General features: G+C 40.8%; 2 protein-coding genes across 5 annotated transcripts in view; both read left to right on the plus strand.

Annotated features, from left to right (window-relative positions):
• unc5b (unc-5 netrin receptor B) overlaps positions 1-5,871 on the plus strand; it is a 45,939-nt gene extending 40,068 nt beyond the window's left edge. For 2 of the 3 annotated variants that reach the window (XM_019266229.2, XM_019266231.2), the window contains 8 exons: positions 254-619; positions 715-802; positions 1,164-1,338; positions 1,434-1,673; positions 2,364-2,513; positions 3,026-3,190; positions 3,308-3,486; positions 3,971-5,871. In XM_019266229.2, the coding sequence (XP_019121774.1) occupies positions 254-619; positions 715-802; positions 1,164-1,338; positions 1,434-1,673; positions 2,364-2,513; positions 3,026-3,190; positions 3,308-3,486; positions 3,971-4,136 (1,529 nt within the window). In that variant the 3' untranslated portion in view covers positions 4,137-5,871. The remainder of the gene's footprint in view (positions 1-253; positions 620-714; positions 803-1,163; positions 1,339-1,433; positions 1,674-2,363; positions 2,514-3,025; positions 3,191-3,307; positions 3,487-3,970) is intronic. The other variant, XM_019266230.2, reaches the window with a different exon arrangement.
• A 3,331-nt stretch (positions 5,872-9,202) lies between these two features.
• The window catches only part of slc29a3 (solute carrier family 29 member 3), an 11,744-nt gene continuing 4,912 nt past the window's right edge, over positions 9,203-16,034 (plus strand). Inside the window, exons 1-4 of one of the 2 annotated variants that reach the window (XM_010730228.3) lie at positions 9,203-9,345; positions 10,241-10,360; positions 10,454-10,880; positions 11,878-11,960. In XM_010730228.3, coding sequence (XP_010728530.2) covers positions 10,557-10,880; positions 11,878-11,960 — 407 coding nt within the window. In that variant the 5' untranslated portion in view covers positions 9,203-9,345; positions 10,241-10,360; positions 10,454-10,556. The remainder of the gene's footprint in view (positions 9,346-10,240; positions 10,361-10,453; positions 10,881-11,877; positions 11,961-16,034) is intronic. The other variant, XM_019270224.2, reaches the window with a different exon arrangement.

The following is a 16,034-nucleotide window of genomic DNA, read 5'->3' on the forward strand; positions in this document are numbered from 1 at the left end:
CCATTAAATTAGTTTTCTTTAAGCCATTATCTCCTCACTCATAGTCGGTTCTCGATTCTTTACAAGCATTACTTTTTTTTTTTTTTTTTTACATTTCAAGCATTTGTCAGGGTACTCCTTCTCTTGTACTTGCCATCAAATATTAATTAGCAACATTAATCCATTTCATTCGCATCACTTTTAGCTCTTTCAGCCCTGCCTGTGTCATTTCTGGTGATAAGAGAACAGCTCCTCTCTCCTCCTGCGTCCACAGATAACCCTCACCCTCTGCATCCCTCAGCTCCCCCGGATCTGACAGCCACAGCGGGGGCTTTCCGTGGGCCGCTCTTCTCCCTGCAGCAGGGGGTCAACGACAGTCCCCATAAAATCCCCATGACCACCTCTCCGCTGTTGGACCCGTTGCCCAGTCTCAAAATCAAGGTGTATAATTCCTCCACTCTCTCCTCGCTGGAGCTCCCTGCGGACATGTGCTCAGATGGTGAGATCCTCAGCCTGAAGTCGGTGGGTACGATGGGTAGAGAGCGAGACTACTACAGCCACACCCTGTCCAGAGAGCCTGGGCTGAGCACCAGCGCCACCCTAGGTAATCTGGGTGGACGCCTTACCATCCCCAATACAGGTAATATACTGTATATCGTGTGAATTCATGTTCACCAGTGATCTTTAATTAATAACCCGTAAGACAAGATAAGTCATGACATTTTCCTCCATTAGGTGTGAGTCTGCTGGTCCCTCCTGGCACAATCCCCCAGGGGAAGTTCTATGAGATGTATCTCATTATCAACAAATGGGACAAAACAACGTGAGTGCCCTTCATCTTTTTTCCTCTATTTCACTCATCTGTTTCTTACCACGAGGCAGAACAGACCTCATTCTCACCTCAATCAGAAGTTTTTACATGTAAGGCTCACCTACTGCGAACCACTTCAAGTGTATTTGGGAGTTCTATCACTTTCTCCAAGGATAAAAAATGGATAATCTTCTCTCAACTTCAATGCTAAAATTGGAATGGATTAATGTCTTGCCTATTTTCTGCAAGTTTGATTTTCTGTGTGCCTCAAATACATCGACACCAGCATGTTCCAATCACAGTCATGATGTTCCTTTATAAATGAAGTGTGATGTTTTGTTCTTGTGTGTATGTGTGTGTATGTCATTTACAGGCTACCCTCTGAGGGCAGTCAGACTGTGCTAAGTCCTGTAGTGAGCTGTGGCCCTTCAGGTATGCTGCTGAATCGCCCTGTGGTTCTTACTTTGCCACACTGTGCCCAGCTAGACACACCTACACCTGACTGGACTCTCACACTCAAGACACAGACACACCAGGGGGCATGGGAGGTAAGACAACCTGGTACCAAACAATGGATATCCCGCCGTGTGGTTGTGTGTCATCCATGTGGCATCACTGAAACCTACTCTGACCTTTTTTTCAGGAGGTGCTGACAGTGGGAGAGGAGACTTTGTCGTCTCCGTGCTATCTGCAGCTGGAGGAGGAGTGTTGTCATGTTCTCATGGAGCAGCTAGGAACGTACGGTCTAGTGGGCCAGTCCTGCCCGCCACAGCCTGCCTGCAAACGCCTGCAGCTGGCACTGTTTGCCCCCCGAGCACCCTGCCTCTCCCTGGACTACAGCCTCCGGATCTACTGTATCCATGACACCCCACATGCACTCAAAGTAATGCTCGTTTGTTTTAACGTGGCAATACAATACTTATAGTGTGAATAATAATAAGTGCATTACCAGATGTTTATTTTTAAAAATATATAAATACATCCATCTTGTCAGCTTTAGTTAAAGCTATAATAGAGCTAATGAAACCAAAAGATTTAATCCAACATGGGACCTGGACATGCAAAGACAAAAAATATACTATAAAATAATGAACTATGAGGTATGACACAGGATAATAACTCTGAAAGTTAATATAACATATTTCAAGAAGAGTCCTGGGCAATAAAGGAGTCCCATCCACTCAACTAAATCAAATTCTGCTGCCACATATTGAATCTTGAACCTCGCCCACTAGAAGCAGTGACTCAAAATAGCACAGCACAATACAAACCTCATACTAAACAGCAAGCGAGCACTCCTTCCAAACAAAGTTGGACTGGCTGGCGTTAAATGTTTTTCCTCTTTCAGTCCCTTTTGTGTAAAGTGTTCACAGACCAGCCGGGGTAGTAAACATGAGCGTGCTGCTTGCAGCTTATTGGCATCACATTACATGATTTCTGGCTGCTAAAGTTCAAGCAGTTTTCAAACTGTTAGCTTTTATACATTTCTATATTCTATTCTATTCTTCTAATATGTCTGATAAAATAAACATGTCCCCTAAGCTTTTCTTCTTTCTCTCTCTGCTCTATGCAGGAGGTGCTGGATTTGGAAAGGAGTCTAGGTGGAGTTTTGCTGGAGGATCCCAAGCCGCTGCTCTTCAAAGACAGCTACCACAACTTGCGCCTGTCCATCCACGACATTCCTCACACTCACTGGAGAAGTAAACTGCTGGCAAAGTATCAGGTGAGACACATTTTAGCAGATAGCAGATAACAGCCTGTTAATATGTGTAGTGTTTATAGATGTTACTGCCTACAGAGTGCAAAACATCAGCAGATAAATTGTCAGCCTTAATTAAAATAACTCCCAAACAGAAACTGTGGTTTGACTACAGTAGAACGGCTGTTTCCTCAGGAAATACAGCTGGTGGACTTCACTGCTGTTGTAAACATCCAAACCCTCTGCCGCAGCACCAAGATTGAAGTCTGCACACACTCTGAATAAACAAACAGGAAATCTGATAGTAGTCCTAATTTATGGACGGTGCTCTTTAGAAATAAATTGTCCTCTGATACACGGATACCGAGTTGGTGGAAACCCAATATCAAAATAAAGCATATTGCACTTTCCCTGAATGGAAACCATTCCTATCATATTCCTTCCTGATTGTGCTGCTCAGGATAAAGACACTTTACTCACAGTGTAGAGAGCGTCTTTTACAGCATTCCTCCTTTAAATCATTTCATTGTTAACAGGAGATTCCGTTCTATCACATCTGGAGCGGGAGTCAAAGACCCCTGCACTGCGCCTTCAGCCTGGAGAGAGGCAGCCTGGCCGTGTCACAGCTCGCCTGCAAGATCTGTGTTCGACAGGTGGAAGGGGAAGGACAGATTTTCCAGCTGCACACGGATATTCAGGAGGTGACAAATGAAATAATGCTTGTGCTAACACAGATAAAGTTGTTTCGAAATCCACACAGCTGTGGCAAAAAGTACAAAGGTTGGCCTCAATGCTTGTCATCTTCTCTGTCAATCCAGACTCTACCACCGCACTCGCCCCTCCCCTCAGGAGGCACCTGCCTGCCTTCCTCTCAAGTGGGACCCTATGCCTTTCGCTTGCCTGACTCCATCCGGCAGAAGATCTGTGCCAGTTTGGATGCACCCAGTGCTCGCGGATGTGACTGGAGACTACTGGCACGCAGTCTGGGCTTTGACAGGTCAGATCTGACTCATATTTATGTCTGAAAGGCAGCTTTGGTCACGCTTTAGCTGTAGAGTCCAGTGTTCATACTCAGAATCCTACTGTCAAGTGATAACTCAGAATTGTGTAGAAGGTGTCATGTGTAGATTTTCACTGCTTGAGGTTATATACAGGTTTTATGATTTCAAGAGGGCTGAGGCTGAGAATTTCAAGGTGAGTTTAGGTCAACATAAGTGCAAGAATTTAACAACTGTGAAAACATTATTCTATACTTGAATATTGAGTACGTGAATATGATTCAGCCATGCATTTCATAAGATATTTCTTTCCATATAGCTAATCCCGCATTGTAAAATATGATAGTTAACTGAGTGTCAGTATGTCAAAATCAAGTGGTAGCTGCAGTATTTGTAACCGTATTGATGACTTAGTGTAAGTATAACATTGTGCTTCCTTTATTGTGTCCTTCTTCTTACCTTCTTTCCTCTTTCCTCCCTCAGGTACTTGAACTACTTTGCAACAAAGCCCAGCCCCACAGGTGTTCTTCTGGACTTATGGGAAGCTTGTCACCAAGCTGACGCAGACCTGGTCTCTCTGGCGACCGCACTGGAAGAGATGGGCAAGAGTGAGGTGCTAGTTGTCATGACAACAGATGGGGATTGTTGATTGGTCAAGGAACCGAGAGAGCAAGCAAGATTTCTTTTTTTGTTTTTGTTTTTTTTACCACTATGAAGAAAATAATACCTGCCTAAGAATATGCATATCCAGGCACAAATTGCAAGCTTATGGTTCCTTCACATGTACTTTATTACCTCTGCCCCCTGATCAGCCACTGTAGCTCCATACTAACCATTCCCGTGCAGGCCATCCCATGTTAACTGCTAACCTGATTCAGCTTGAATCCTCCCTCCAAAGCATTGTCACATCTGCGAGATGTGAAACCAATTTTAGGGTATGAAGGTGAAAAATGGGTGTTAAATCATCTGTCATATGCGGTGTGGACTGTCTTCTTCAAGGATTGAAAACGATACTATTCTTGTGTATAAATCGTGAAGCTTTGGGACATATAAAAAAAAATAAAAAATCAATTTATTCAACACACAAACGCTAACACAGGATTACCCATGTGTCAGTAGCAGCATGAAAGTGCATGATTTAACACCATCTCACCTCATGGCAGGGGCTTTTGTTTTTTCCATTTTCATTTTGTGTGTGCAGTGAATGACAGGCAGCAACGACCTGTCTGCAACCTCCTCAGGCTACAGACACACATAGACCAACACACACAGACGCACGCACACACACACACACACACACTCACACACATGGACAAATTGGTCATTAACTGGCTCAGAATCAGACAGGCTAGGATTTCTTGTCTAACAGCTTCAACTGTCGACAAATCATATGAGGACCGAACCTTCAAGGTTTGAGGGCTGAAAATAAACGCTGCCTCTTCTTTGTGATAGGAGGGTGAATTGTGAAGTTTGTTTAAGATTGACTCTTTATATTGTACCAACAAACGCCTCAAAGCCTTGGCATATCATTCTAACTCACAGGGGTGTTTCTCTTTCATCTGTCCCTGCATTCCTCTATCGCTCTGCCACACTCCTCCAATCTGTTGAGAATAAGCTGCAGGAGAGCTCTCTGGTCATCCCTTAAAAGTTTCCTTTGGGGAACGCTCTTTATGTTATTATCCATATTTGTGGATTGTTTTTTTTTTGTTGTTGTGTTGTTTGTTTTTTTCTGATGCCATTGCTGTTTACGATCATATAGAACCTGTTCTATCATCTGTGCTTGTTTAGGCTACTGAGCTGCTGTGTTTTATTTTTTAATTCTAGTAGAGCAGGCCAAATGAGAGAGTTAGGTGCACAGTGTCTCAGTTGTGAATAACAGAACCATGTTCATTTGTTATTTTTAATACTGTGTATCTATAAAAAAAATGTATAATCTGTAAAACGTGATTAGAGGTGGTCAAATGTCCAGGTGAAAATACTGTAGGCATTTTGCTGTGCTGCGACTGAGGACAGTTTCCAATGTTCATGAGATGAATATTACAAAATAGATTAGCCTTGCCTTGAATCAGCTAGGCAGAAAGGGACCATCAGATTTACCTCAAAATTAACCATTTCAAACTCTCTGTCCACCATTTACCAATGTGTCCATCTGTCCATCCATCGCCCTGTAAATCATCTCCCCTCTCTCGTTTTGATAACATATTGTTAATCTTTTTACTAAGCCGCCTGCTTTGTGGTCAGGGTCCTCAAGCTATTTGCATTATCAATATTGTTCTGTCAGTTATTGTTCGACGGAAATTGAAATGCTGTCATCTGCAACGTTGTCATTACTTAAGTTCTGTGTGTTACTATGTCTTTTTTTCTCCCTTAACGCAAAAAAAAAAGAAAAGTGTTCCTATCTTTGAAAACTACAGAAACCAAAACACAGGCAGTATCCCTCCTCTTTAGCAGTGAGTCATGCCACTGTTTGGTGTGAATGAACTAAAAACACAAGTGCGTATGTGATGAGTGAGTGTGTGTATGTGTTGAGTGAGTGGGTATGTTTGGGCAGGTGGGTGTGCAATAAGTATGTGCACACGCTTAAGATCTGTCATTTCTCTTTGTAAGTGCTATGCAAGTACAAAAGCAAAGCGAAGCATTTTGACTTCTTTTGTTTCCTGGAAGAGTAATTCTATTTTTTCAGATCAGGGCATTGACAGGGTTTTGTTTTTGTATCCTAAAGTGGTTTAAGAGTGGTTTAGCATTTTTGGTGAAGGTGTTCTCCATCTGGATCGGAAGAATTGGATCACTGACCCAGGAAGCTATTACTGAAAAAGCACATATGAGAGAACAAAACAAAGTATGGCGTAATGGCTACAAAACTTGTGACTGACATCATGAACTTGTGCCCTGCAGGTCTAGGGTTAAAACCTAACCCTAACCCCTGTAAGGAAATATCTGAACACGACCAGTTCAGTACTTTGGATCCCTGAACACTGCAGGACTTGTTTTCTTTCCTCAAATCTTGTTACAGACACTGGCTAGCTGTAGAATACAGTGTTTATTCATCCAGATTTCTTGAGTATCTGTAGGATCTTTGGCCATAGCTCTGGATCATTTATGCTGGAGCTGGACAAGATTCCTCGTCGCTCCCATCAAAGAGAACAATTTAGCCGTTGTTCAAGAAGACAGACATTTTTACGAAAAAAACAAAATGGATTCAGTAACATTATTTTATCTCTCTGTAAAGTACAATTGTAAATAAACGTCTAGCCTTCTTACCTGTAACTAAATATAATTTTTATGCAATAAATTATATTTCTTAGTTTAACAATTGTGTGTGTTTTGTTGTTATTGAATTGTAATGTGTTTTGGCAAAACCATACAATATTGAAGCAGTGTGCATAAAATCCATAGACCAAATTGCATGCTTTGTTTGGGGACAAGAATCACTGTTAAACAGCATCTGTGTTTTTATCAGTTACACCCAATTTTCACACACAAAAAATGCAGACCTTCTCATCCTGTCCCTCTTTTCATCACACCTCAATGGAAATTCCCTTTAGGTCCACTTAGCTTTGGAAGCTTTTAACTGGCAGGCTCTCCGGCCTTCAAATTAACAAGGTTTTAGAGACACTAATGGTGGTCTTCAAGGATTGACTCTGGGCATTTAGATCCAGCGCTCTAACCTCAGTTTTTTTTTTTTTTACGAGAGCAGGATGTGCAGGGATTCGTCAGATTAGGCTCTTACAATGAGAACAAATATCCCGGTGAGTCATCTGTGGTGAGTGTGCACTGCAGTATGGTCTAAATGGCAGGCAACACTTTGCACCTGTTTCATTAGATGCACTTCTAATTGAGGGCTGATATGTCACCCTTCAGTGCATGAGTTAATCGAACCTTTTATAATACACAAAGTGGTGAAAGAAGTATAAAAGCTGATTGCGGCTTCAACCCAACCCCTCACATCTACAAAGGATGGTTTTGTTACTTTTTAGCGAATAAATAACCAGTGAGAATTATATTATTTTGAAGGCGTGTAAAACCTATTTTAAGAAGAAACTCCATGTCATGCCAGTTCATGCATGATCGACAGCTTTCATAACACATAATCTTCTTTTTGATTATGAAGTGATGATAGTAATTTCTGAGTGTGACCATATGTGTGACATACAGTATCAAAGGCTTACACTACAAAGCTAGTTTTCTTTCATGAAAACATACAAACCTATGCACCTTTCTTAAAAACAAATTGAAAAAAATGGGAATCTAATGAATGCTTAGAATTATGTTCAGCATAATGAGTACATGGAGAGTGTGAGATCTGATTTTAGGCTCACAGTGAAATGAATAAAATGTTCAAGTGTATTATTTGTGCAGATTTGTCCTGCACAATTAGATCTGTTGTCGGCAAGGAGGAGACAGCAGGTCAGCAGCTGTGAGTTGGATAAGCTTCACATTTATTGAGTGATTCATTTGACAATGATTTGTTTAGTCCAGCGGTGTCTACTCACGTGTTATAGAGAGCCAAGAGTCTGCAAATTTACAGTCTAGTTGAAGACATAAAATCACCTGGTGTCATGTTTGACTTTTAAAAGGATTTGTAGTCATTTTTTAAATTATCATTCTTACAGGTATTGTTTTCATATTCCAGAGGGCTGTAATAAACTGCTACTGAATATGCTGTCCTGTGGTGCCCTCTCCTGGTAAAGACTCATGCTTTTCAAGAAAAGGTTGAATCTTTATTTAATAAAAAGGAGATTTTTACAATATGACAGAAGTATGCATATTTATGAATATGAATTTATAAATAAACAAACTATTTCAGTGTGCTACAATGGGAAAAATGTAAATTTAAGGATATATTTCCTGTTAAACATTTCTTTGTCCACAACAACATAGTATTCATATTTCTGAGCCAATAAGTCTGTTGATGGTGTAATGATTTGCATGTGATATTTAAAAGATTCACGAACGTTGTACATATAAATAGTATTATGTATTTGGAAACATAATACAATACACCTATTTATGAACAATTAAAATGTAGCTTTCAATACCAGGCAATGTTCCACATGGACATAGCTGTCTGCTACAAATTGTATGATCTAAAGGTTAAGTACTGAGAAATGGTTTGTAGGTTTTCTAGTATTTTTTTCTGAAGAAGCGAAAAAACTCTGTTCAGGTTTCAAGTTTCAAATTGTACATTTGAATGTGGTAAGTACAATTACATTACAGACTTGCTATAATATAAACATATACAGATTGTTATCATTCAGACTTTCACATTGCACCAATTTGTGCTTTTATTTATTTATTTTGCTTATTTGTTTGCGTTTTAAGTATTTAGTAATTAGTAGCATCTGTCAGAAAAACAGGGTATCACTTAATGCTGTATTATTTGGCAAGTTATGTCATGTCATATGTCATATATAAGTCATTCTAATTCAATTCAATTAAATCAAAATTCTAAATATGGGCTTTTATTTTGTACAAGCTGTACCGGAAAAGAAGGCTGCCGTGTATATCAGGAACAAGTGTGTCGGTTGGCCTTCAGAATAAAAGCATAGATTACTTTTTACTCTAATGATTTAATATTGACGTCCAGCGTACTTTTTGAATTATGCTCTGGCTTCGTCTAGAATATTGTTTCTTACATTTATCAAACACTTGGAGTGAGTCTGGTTTAGAATTTATGTCGATAACATTTTTATTCTGAAGGATTCCTGCCGGAAGTGTCATTGTTGTTGCTAGTTTCGGCTGAATAATTGTTTGTCAGCTGACAGAAACGCTTGCGGTTTGTGAAATGGGTTTTTTCGTTTCAGCGCAACACTTGTACAAAAAACAGGAGCGACAGGCAGTGAGTGTCCAGCAGTGAGGTATGTTTGTATTTTATTTAAACAGGTAACATGTCAGACGGCTACCTACCACTGCGGGTACTTTAGCAACACCCTCTCTTAACTTACAGGTAGTGTTAGTTTACGCGTTTGACTGCACGCAGCGAACAAAAGACTAATAAATCTTTACATGTCTCGCCTGAAGACCTTAATGAAGAAGACTAATGGCTGGTTACTGAGCAGCTGTGTGAGGGTTTTGCAGTCAACCTTTGAAGAAAGCAGCTGTCCTCAGACACCACGGACACATTGTTCACTGTTGTCTGAAGTGTAATTGACTCCTCTTGGGCAAACATCATGTGAATACTGGTTCCTCATTAGTGGTACACATGATACTTTAGGATGCAAGATCAGCTTTGTTACTGTCACGTCAGACTTCCTTTAACCTCCTTAAATAGTTAAAGTAACAACCTCATATTGTGTAAGCAAGTGGTGCTGGTGGAAGTCTATTTCTGTCCAAGTGCAGCAGCTCTCTCCATCTCATGACTGTTTCCTCCATGCATCATTCACAACCTTTTCTCACGCGTGAGCTTTCAGTATGCAGAAAAGTTGCAGACGTGAGATGACACGGTCAGCACAATGAGTCAAACAATCACATGCCTCGAGAGAAAATGCTGTCTCCCTGAGAGAAAATGTGTGTCAAATGCTGGTGTGTGGCTTTATCCAATGGAGCATTTACCACAGAAGAATCCCACAGTGTGGAAATTGCCACGCCGTGACTCGTATTGATTCCAGCACTGCATTAATATTGTTGTTAAAGCTTTCAGAGTACAGCTTCTCCATTTTTGTTCTTATAAGACATTATTAGGAAAATACCTGTCACTATGTCCAGATTTGAATGATCATTTTCAAGGTTATATGTGACTCCTTGCACTTGCAGCATCACAGGATCTGGACAACTGGACTGATCTCCACCCACTACAGCACAGATATCCCTGCAGACTATGGCTGCACAGCATACACAGTCTGTTTTTTACTCTCTGGACAAGCACACGTAAATGTAAGAATCTTAAAACTTATTGCAATAACATTATTTCGTAGCGTTGTTTTTTTTCCTCCTTTTAACTCATGTTTTTCTTCTTCTCCTTCACAGCTTTCTGCTTTTGGCTTTCTGTCAACACTTCCTGTCTTCCACTTTCTCAACCTTCCCTTTTTCCTCTCGTCTTCACTCTGTGAGAATCCTGTACTCTGTGAAAATGGATGACACAGAGCCGGTGCAGCCCAGCCTCAATTCCTCCTATATTCCAACTGGTCTTGGCAACCACCAAACATCGGAGGATGAGGAGAGCGAGGACCAGAGTCCCACTACATCACTCCTGCCAAAGCATTCCTCAGTGCCTCTGGTGGTGCGCTACAATCCAGAAGACTCTTACTGTTTGGTGTACATCATCTTTTTTCTGATGGGCATCGGCTCCCTGCTGCCCTGGAACTTCTTTATAACAGCTAAACACTACTGGCTCTACAAACTGAGTAACAACACTGACCACAGCAGCAATAAGGAGCAACGTTCAGACCTCAGTGTGAGTGAGAGGGACATAAAATACAACTGCAGCTATGCTTGTTGTGTGTGTGAGTGTGCACACTCAGGAAGATTTTGTGTGCTTTTTATAGTACTGTGACAATCCTGTGACCGATGAGAACAATGAGTGTCCTTTCACGTCTGACAGAGAACCCTTACAACGTAATTAGAAATGCCAAGAGGCTTCTTGAGGTTCAAACAAAGATGATGTTTAAGTCAGGGTGGTCAAATAGATCTGCCTGCAAAACATGTGGAATTTTTCTTTATTTGTTTTGAATGTTGTGGAGGCAGGCTGTATCTGTACACACACTTAGAAAGACTAGCCTTTGTCGATGCGGTGTGTTGTGATTATGGTTCCCACAGATCCTTGAAAGTATACAGATTTAGGTGAGAAATAAACCAGGGCCTTGAAAGATCTTGATAATAGACATAAATAGACATGGGTCATTAAAAGTGCTTCAGGTTATATATTTTGTGCAAGACTAGATGTTACATTTTAAAAACTATTTTTTCAAAATTAGTATAGGCTACATTCTCCTAGTGTTGAAACAGTAATTACCCATGATCCTTGTCTCAAGCTATGCTGTGTTGGGTCATTGAATTTGAGGGAGCTGTGCCTTGACAAGTCCTTGAATTCAATGGTTAAGAAGGTGTAGAGAACCCATGTGATAGTCAAGTAAGCACTAAAGAATGTTGTTGAGATTCTCAACAAAGGACTGTCTTTGAATGAATTGTGTACTTGCCAATGCCAGGTTGTTATTTTAGACAAGACAAACAGCTGATAGTAGTCCATGAACCGGTCAGGATGGATCTGAGAAAAATGCTTGATTGACCTCATTTGATTTTATTACAAATCCATAGCAGAGATAAGGAAGAAACAATATCGGTTTCATCAGATATTTTTGAGTTTCTCTCCTCTATTTTCACTTCCTCTTACTTTTCTTGAGACACTGTGTGAAGCACATTCAAATGTTTTGTCTTTCTCTAACTGTTCGCAGGACTACTTTGAAAGTTACCTGTCCATTGCCTCCACGGTGCCCTCGGTGCTGTGTCTGGTTCTCAACTATCTCCTAGTTAACAGGTTTATTCTCCACGCTTACACACACACACACACACACACACACACACACACACACACACACATATCTCTTATCTCTTATCTCTGGATGTTAAAACATCACATTTATCCAATCTATGGACTCTTTATTACAATAATGTAATGAACTCTGTGTCCTTTATCTGTTTCGTGTCTCTTTACATTTTTTGAGTCTGAGATAACATGGAGCAAAGGGGATGTTCTGTTATCTTGCCTGTACTCAAACCAAATGTTTGACTTGTTCCAACAAAACAACACTGAGACAACCCCCTTTAGCAGCATTTATCACTAGTTGTTTTGAGTAGTTCCGACTGTTCTAATTAAGGATATCTACTATCCAAATGGTGAATTACTTGTGGAAATGTTCATTCTTGAGATCTATTAATCATTAACACGTCAACTTATTTTGATATGTAGAATATTCATTTCCACTATGAAAACTGAATAGATACTTTCATTCCTCCTCAGTGGTGTAGTGCAGAGTATACAGGTATACTTCTGGCTTACCACTTTTAAATCCCCTCAGAATCTTTCGTAGTGTTTGTTTTTTTCTTAGGATGGTGAAGGTGTGACAGATATTTTCATAGTAGTTACTCTTTTGCAGCTAATGTTTATTTCAGAATGTCCCTTACTCTCTGAAGTCACACTGCAGAAGTTAATTACGATATGCAAATACTACTGGCACATACATGTGTTGTTATTAAACACAGGATGTTGATGCTTTTCTAGACGGGTTGCTTAAAAAAAGATTGAGTAGGCACTTACAGCACAAAACATCTGCTTCATTTTGTTTTGTGATCAGCTGATCTTGCAATCTGCTATCAGAACTCTGTGTGTGTCCATAGGTTGTCTCCAAATGGTCGGATCCTGTCGTCTTTTTTATCATCCTGCTTGTGTTTGTGGTGACCACGGTGCTGGTGAAGGTGGACGTGTCACTGCAGGACGGAGTTCTTTATTGGCACGCTAGCCAGTGTGGCGTTTGTGAGTGGAGCCTCCAACCTCTTCTCCGGCAGCGTGTTTGGCACCAGTGGGCATTTCCCCATGAGGATTTCTCAGGCCCTTATATCAGGTACAGTTAACACAATTAATCATTTTCTGCTACAGTGTGCACTATTTAGCAGCTTATAAAGGGTTATGCTACTAGTGTGTGGACCTGCCCTGTTTGTGGGCACACTCTGGTGAAATCAACAGGACAGACAGAAACACAATAGAAATGGGGAACTTCTGACAGTTCCATAGAACATATGGCGTACATCATTTTGGAGCACATATATTGGGATATTTGTATGAGCTGTTATTCCCATAGCTGAGGTTTTATTTCCATCTCAGGCCAGGCAATGGGAGCACTCTGAGTGCAGTAGCATCAATAGCGGACCTGGCATTGGCGAAGGTGTGACAGAAGCGCTCGGCCTACTTCCTGACAGCTGATTTTATCATTGCTCTGGCATCATCTCATATCTGCTGCTGCCCAAGTGGCATACTCAGGTCAGTCCAGTCAGCCAGACATTCTGGTTTCCCATACAGATACATCCACTGCCTAGTATCCAATATCAGACCTGTATTTTATTTATAATATATGTGATAACATCCCCCCTTGTCCTGTAAAGTTTACTTGAATCTGAATTTGGATGCCATAGATTAGGTTAAGCAGTATGTATTATTATCTGACACCCGGTCAATACTTCATATTACCACCAGATGGTGCCATTACTGAATTTCTTCAAAATAACTAAAAAAATGTGCTGCAACTGATTGATTCGGTAGCAATGCGCTTATAACCTAATAAAGAAATTTTATTATTAAATCATTGAATCATCATTATTTCATAGCTGGACCAATTAAATAAAGGTTAACTAAATCTAAAACATGTTGCATTTTCTTCTTTTCTCTAGACCATACATTGGCAGCAACTGCACGAGTCCAGGTTGATGAGGAGGGAGGAGCAGCAACAGGCACAGGGAGCACAGTCTCTGTCCCACCACTGCAGCCTATCCTCAGAAAGACGTGGGTGCTCGGCCTGAGCGTCTTCTACGTCTTCTGCGTCTCTATCATGGTGTTCCCTGCTGTGTCCTCTGGGATCCAGTCTGTCCACAAAGACAGCGGGAGCATCTGGCCAACACTTACTTTGTGCCCCTCACTAGTTTCCTCCGTTACATGTAGCAGACTTCTGCGGCAGGCAGGCCACAGCGTGGCTGCAGATACCTGGTCCACCAGCCGATTCCTGCCTGTACTGGTGCTGTGTCGTTCCATCATGGTGCCACTTTTAATTTTCTGTAACTACCAGCCAAGGGACCATCTCCACACTGTGCTTTTCAACCATGACTTGTATCCCGTAGTATTTAACTGCCTGCTAGGTCTTCTAATGGCTACCTAGGCACTCTGCCAATGATTTATGGGCCTAAGGTGGTACCACGGGAGCTGGCAGAGGCCACAGGAGTGGTCATGTCCTTTTTCCTCACTCTGGGATTGGCTGTTGGATCAGCTTTCTCTGTGCTTCTCGTGCATTTCATCTGAACAGTTAAGCAATGACCTCGTCATTTTGCAGTGGTATGTTCCAGCTACGGGGCAGACAGTAGCTGGACAGTGTGAATACTGGAACTACAAAGTGCACTAGTAAGCCTTGTCTGCCATGAGGGAAAAGTGCTGCTCATTTCCACTCTAATAAGCCTTAACTCCTTCCATACCTCAGATTTTAAAAGGTGTGTTTATGTTTACACTGCTGTAAGTCACGATGTGCTCGTCTTCCATGATGTCCTCTACATATTTAAGATCTGGAAGTGACCTTCAGAAACATTCAGTGCAGTCCATGAGGGACACTGTTTAACAATAAAGCTGTGTATTTTCATTACACAATTGATTTGGTCTAATGGGTTAAAAATTATGATAAATGAGGGTATTAACGGTTTTAGTTCATCTAATAGAAATATGCAGATGAGTAAGATGCAACACATTTTACTGAGGGATAGTTTGAAAAGTCGATTTGTGTCTATGTAGAAAATGTACAGAGCATGGTCAGACTCTAAACTCAACATTTCCACTATCATTTCAAATCTGCATTTGTTTCCACTGTATACTTGTTTAATATTTAGTAAAAATTCAACCACAGGCCTTTGTCTCTATTTATAATTAAGTTAAGTATGCATTTTTGCTATCTGGGATGTTAAAAAAACAAACAAAAAGCAGTCCTTTTTCCATCCCTCTCAGAAACTACATGATTTACTACATTACTGCTCACCATTTTTACATTACCTGAGGTAACTTTGCAATGCTTCACTGTTTTTAATCTCGAGAGAGCGAGATTGATTAAAGCAAATACCTCAGAGGAATTAAGACTTGTTTCTGTCCTTTTAAGAAATGGTTGGCAGCCATTATGCAATCTGCAGATTATAGGCTAAAATCACCACTCTCATACAAGCCTTCAATATCAAAAGTTATGTGTAGTTTTGAATCTTAACCCAGGCATGATTGCAGAAATGATCACCTTGTAATTATCAAGGAGCCTATATGACAGAAACAAGTTACATTCAGTTGGCAGAAAAAAAAAAGAAATTAAACTGAGGGATTGGGATCATTTTAATTGTTAAAAATGTACAGCTCAGCCACAGTTGGCTCAGGGTTTAAGCAGACAACAATTGAATTCAAAATGTTTAGAAATGCAGTGATTTACAAACAGTAGGAAGAGTGCAAACACTGGGAGGTAAGCGGGAGGCACAGAATAATTACCTCTATATCAGCTCCTTAAAACAACACCACGAAACTTTTTTCTACAAAATAAGTTTTGTTTTAAGGATCAGACATACTGCTAAAAGTAATGCCAGTCATTCTTAGCACAGTGCAGTCAGGAATCACATGTAGCTGAGGGGAGGGGGGGCATCAAACACCCACCATGTTGTCTACATTATACAACATGTGAGGCTTTAGTATCACTGCACCCATCAAGCAATCCAACACCCACGTGATGCAAATTTGCAATTACTGACAGTGAAGCTCTGAGAATTCTGCTCAGTGAAGCAGTAACAGGCCAAGATACACATAACCACTCCTTCCCCTACCCCCCCC

This window comes from Larimichthys crocea, chromosome III (assembly GCF_000972845.2).
Source record: "Larimichthys crocea isolate SSNF chromosome III, L_crocea_2.0, whole genome shotgun sequence".
NCBI lineage: Eukaryota > Metazoa > Chordata > Actinopteri > Sciaenidae > Larimichthys > Larimichthys crocea.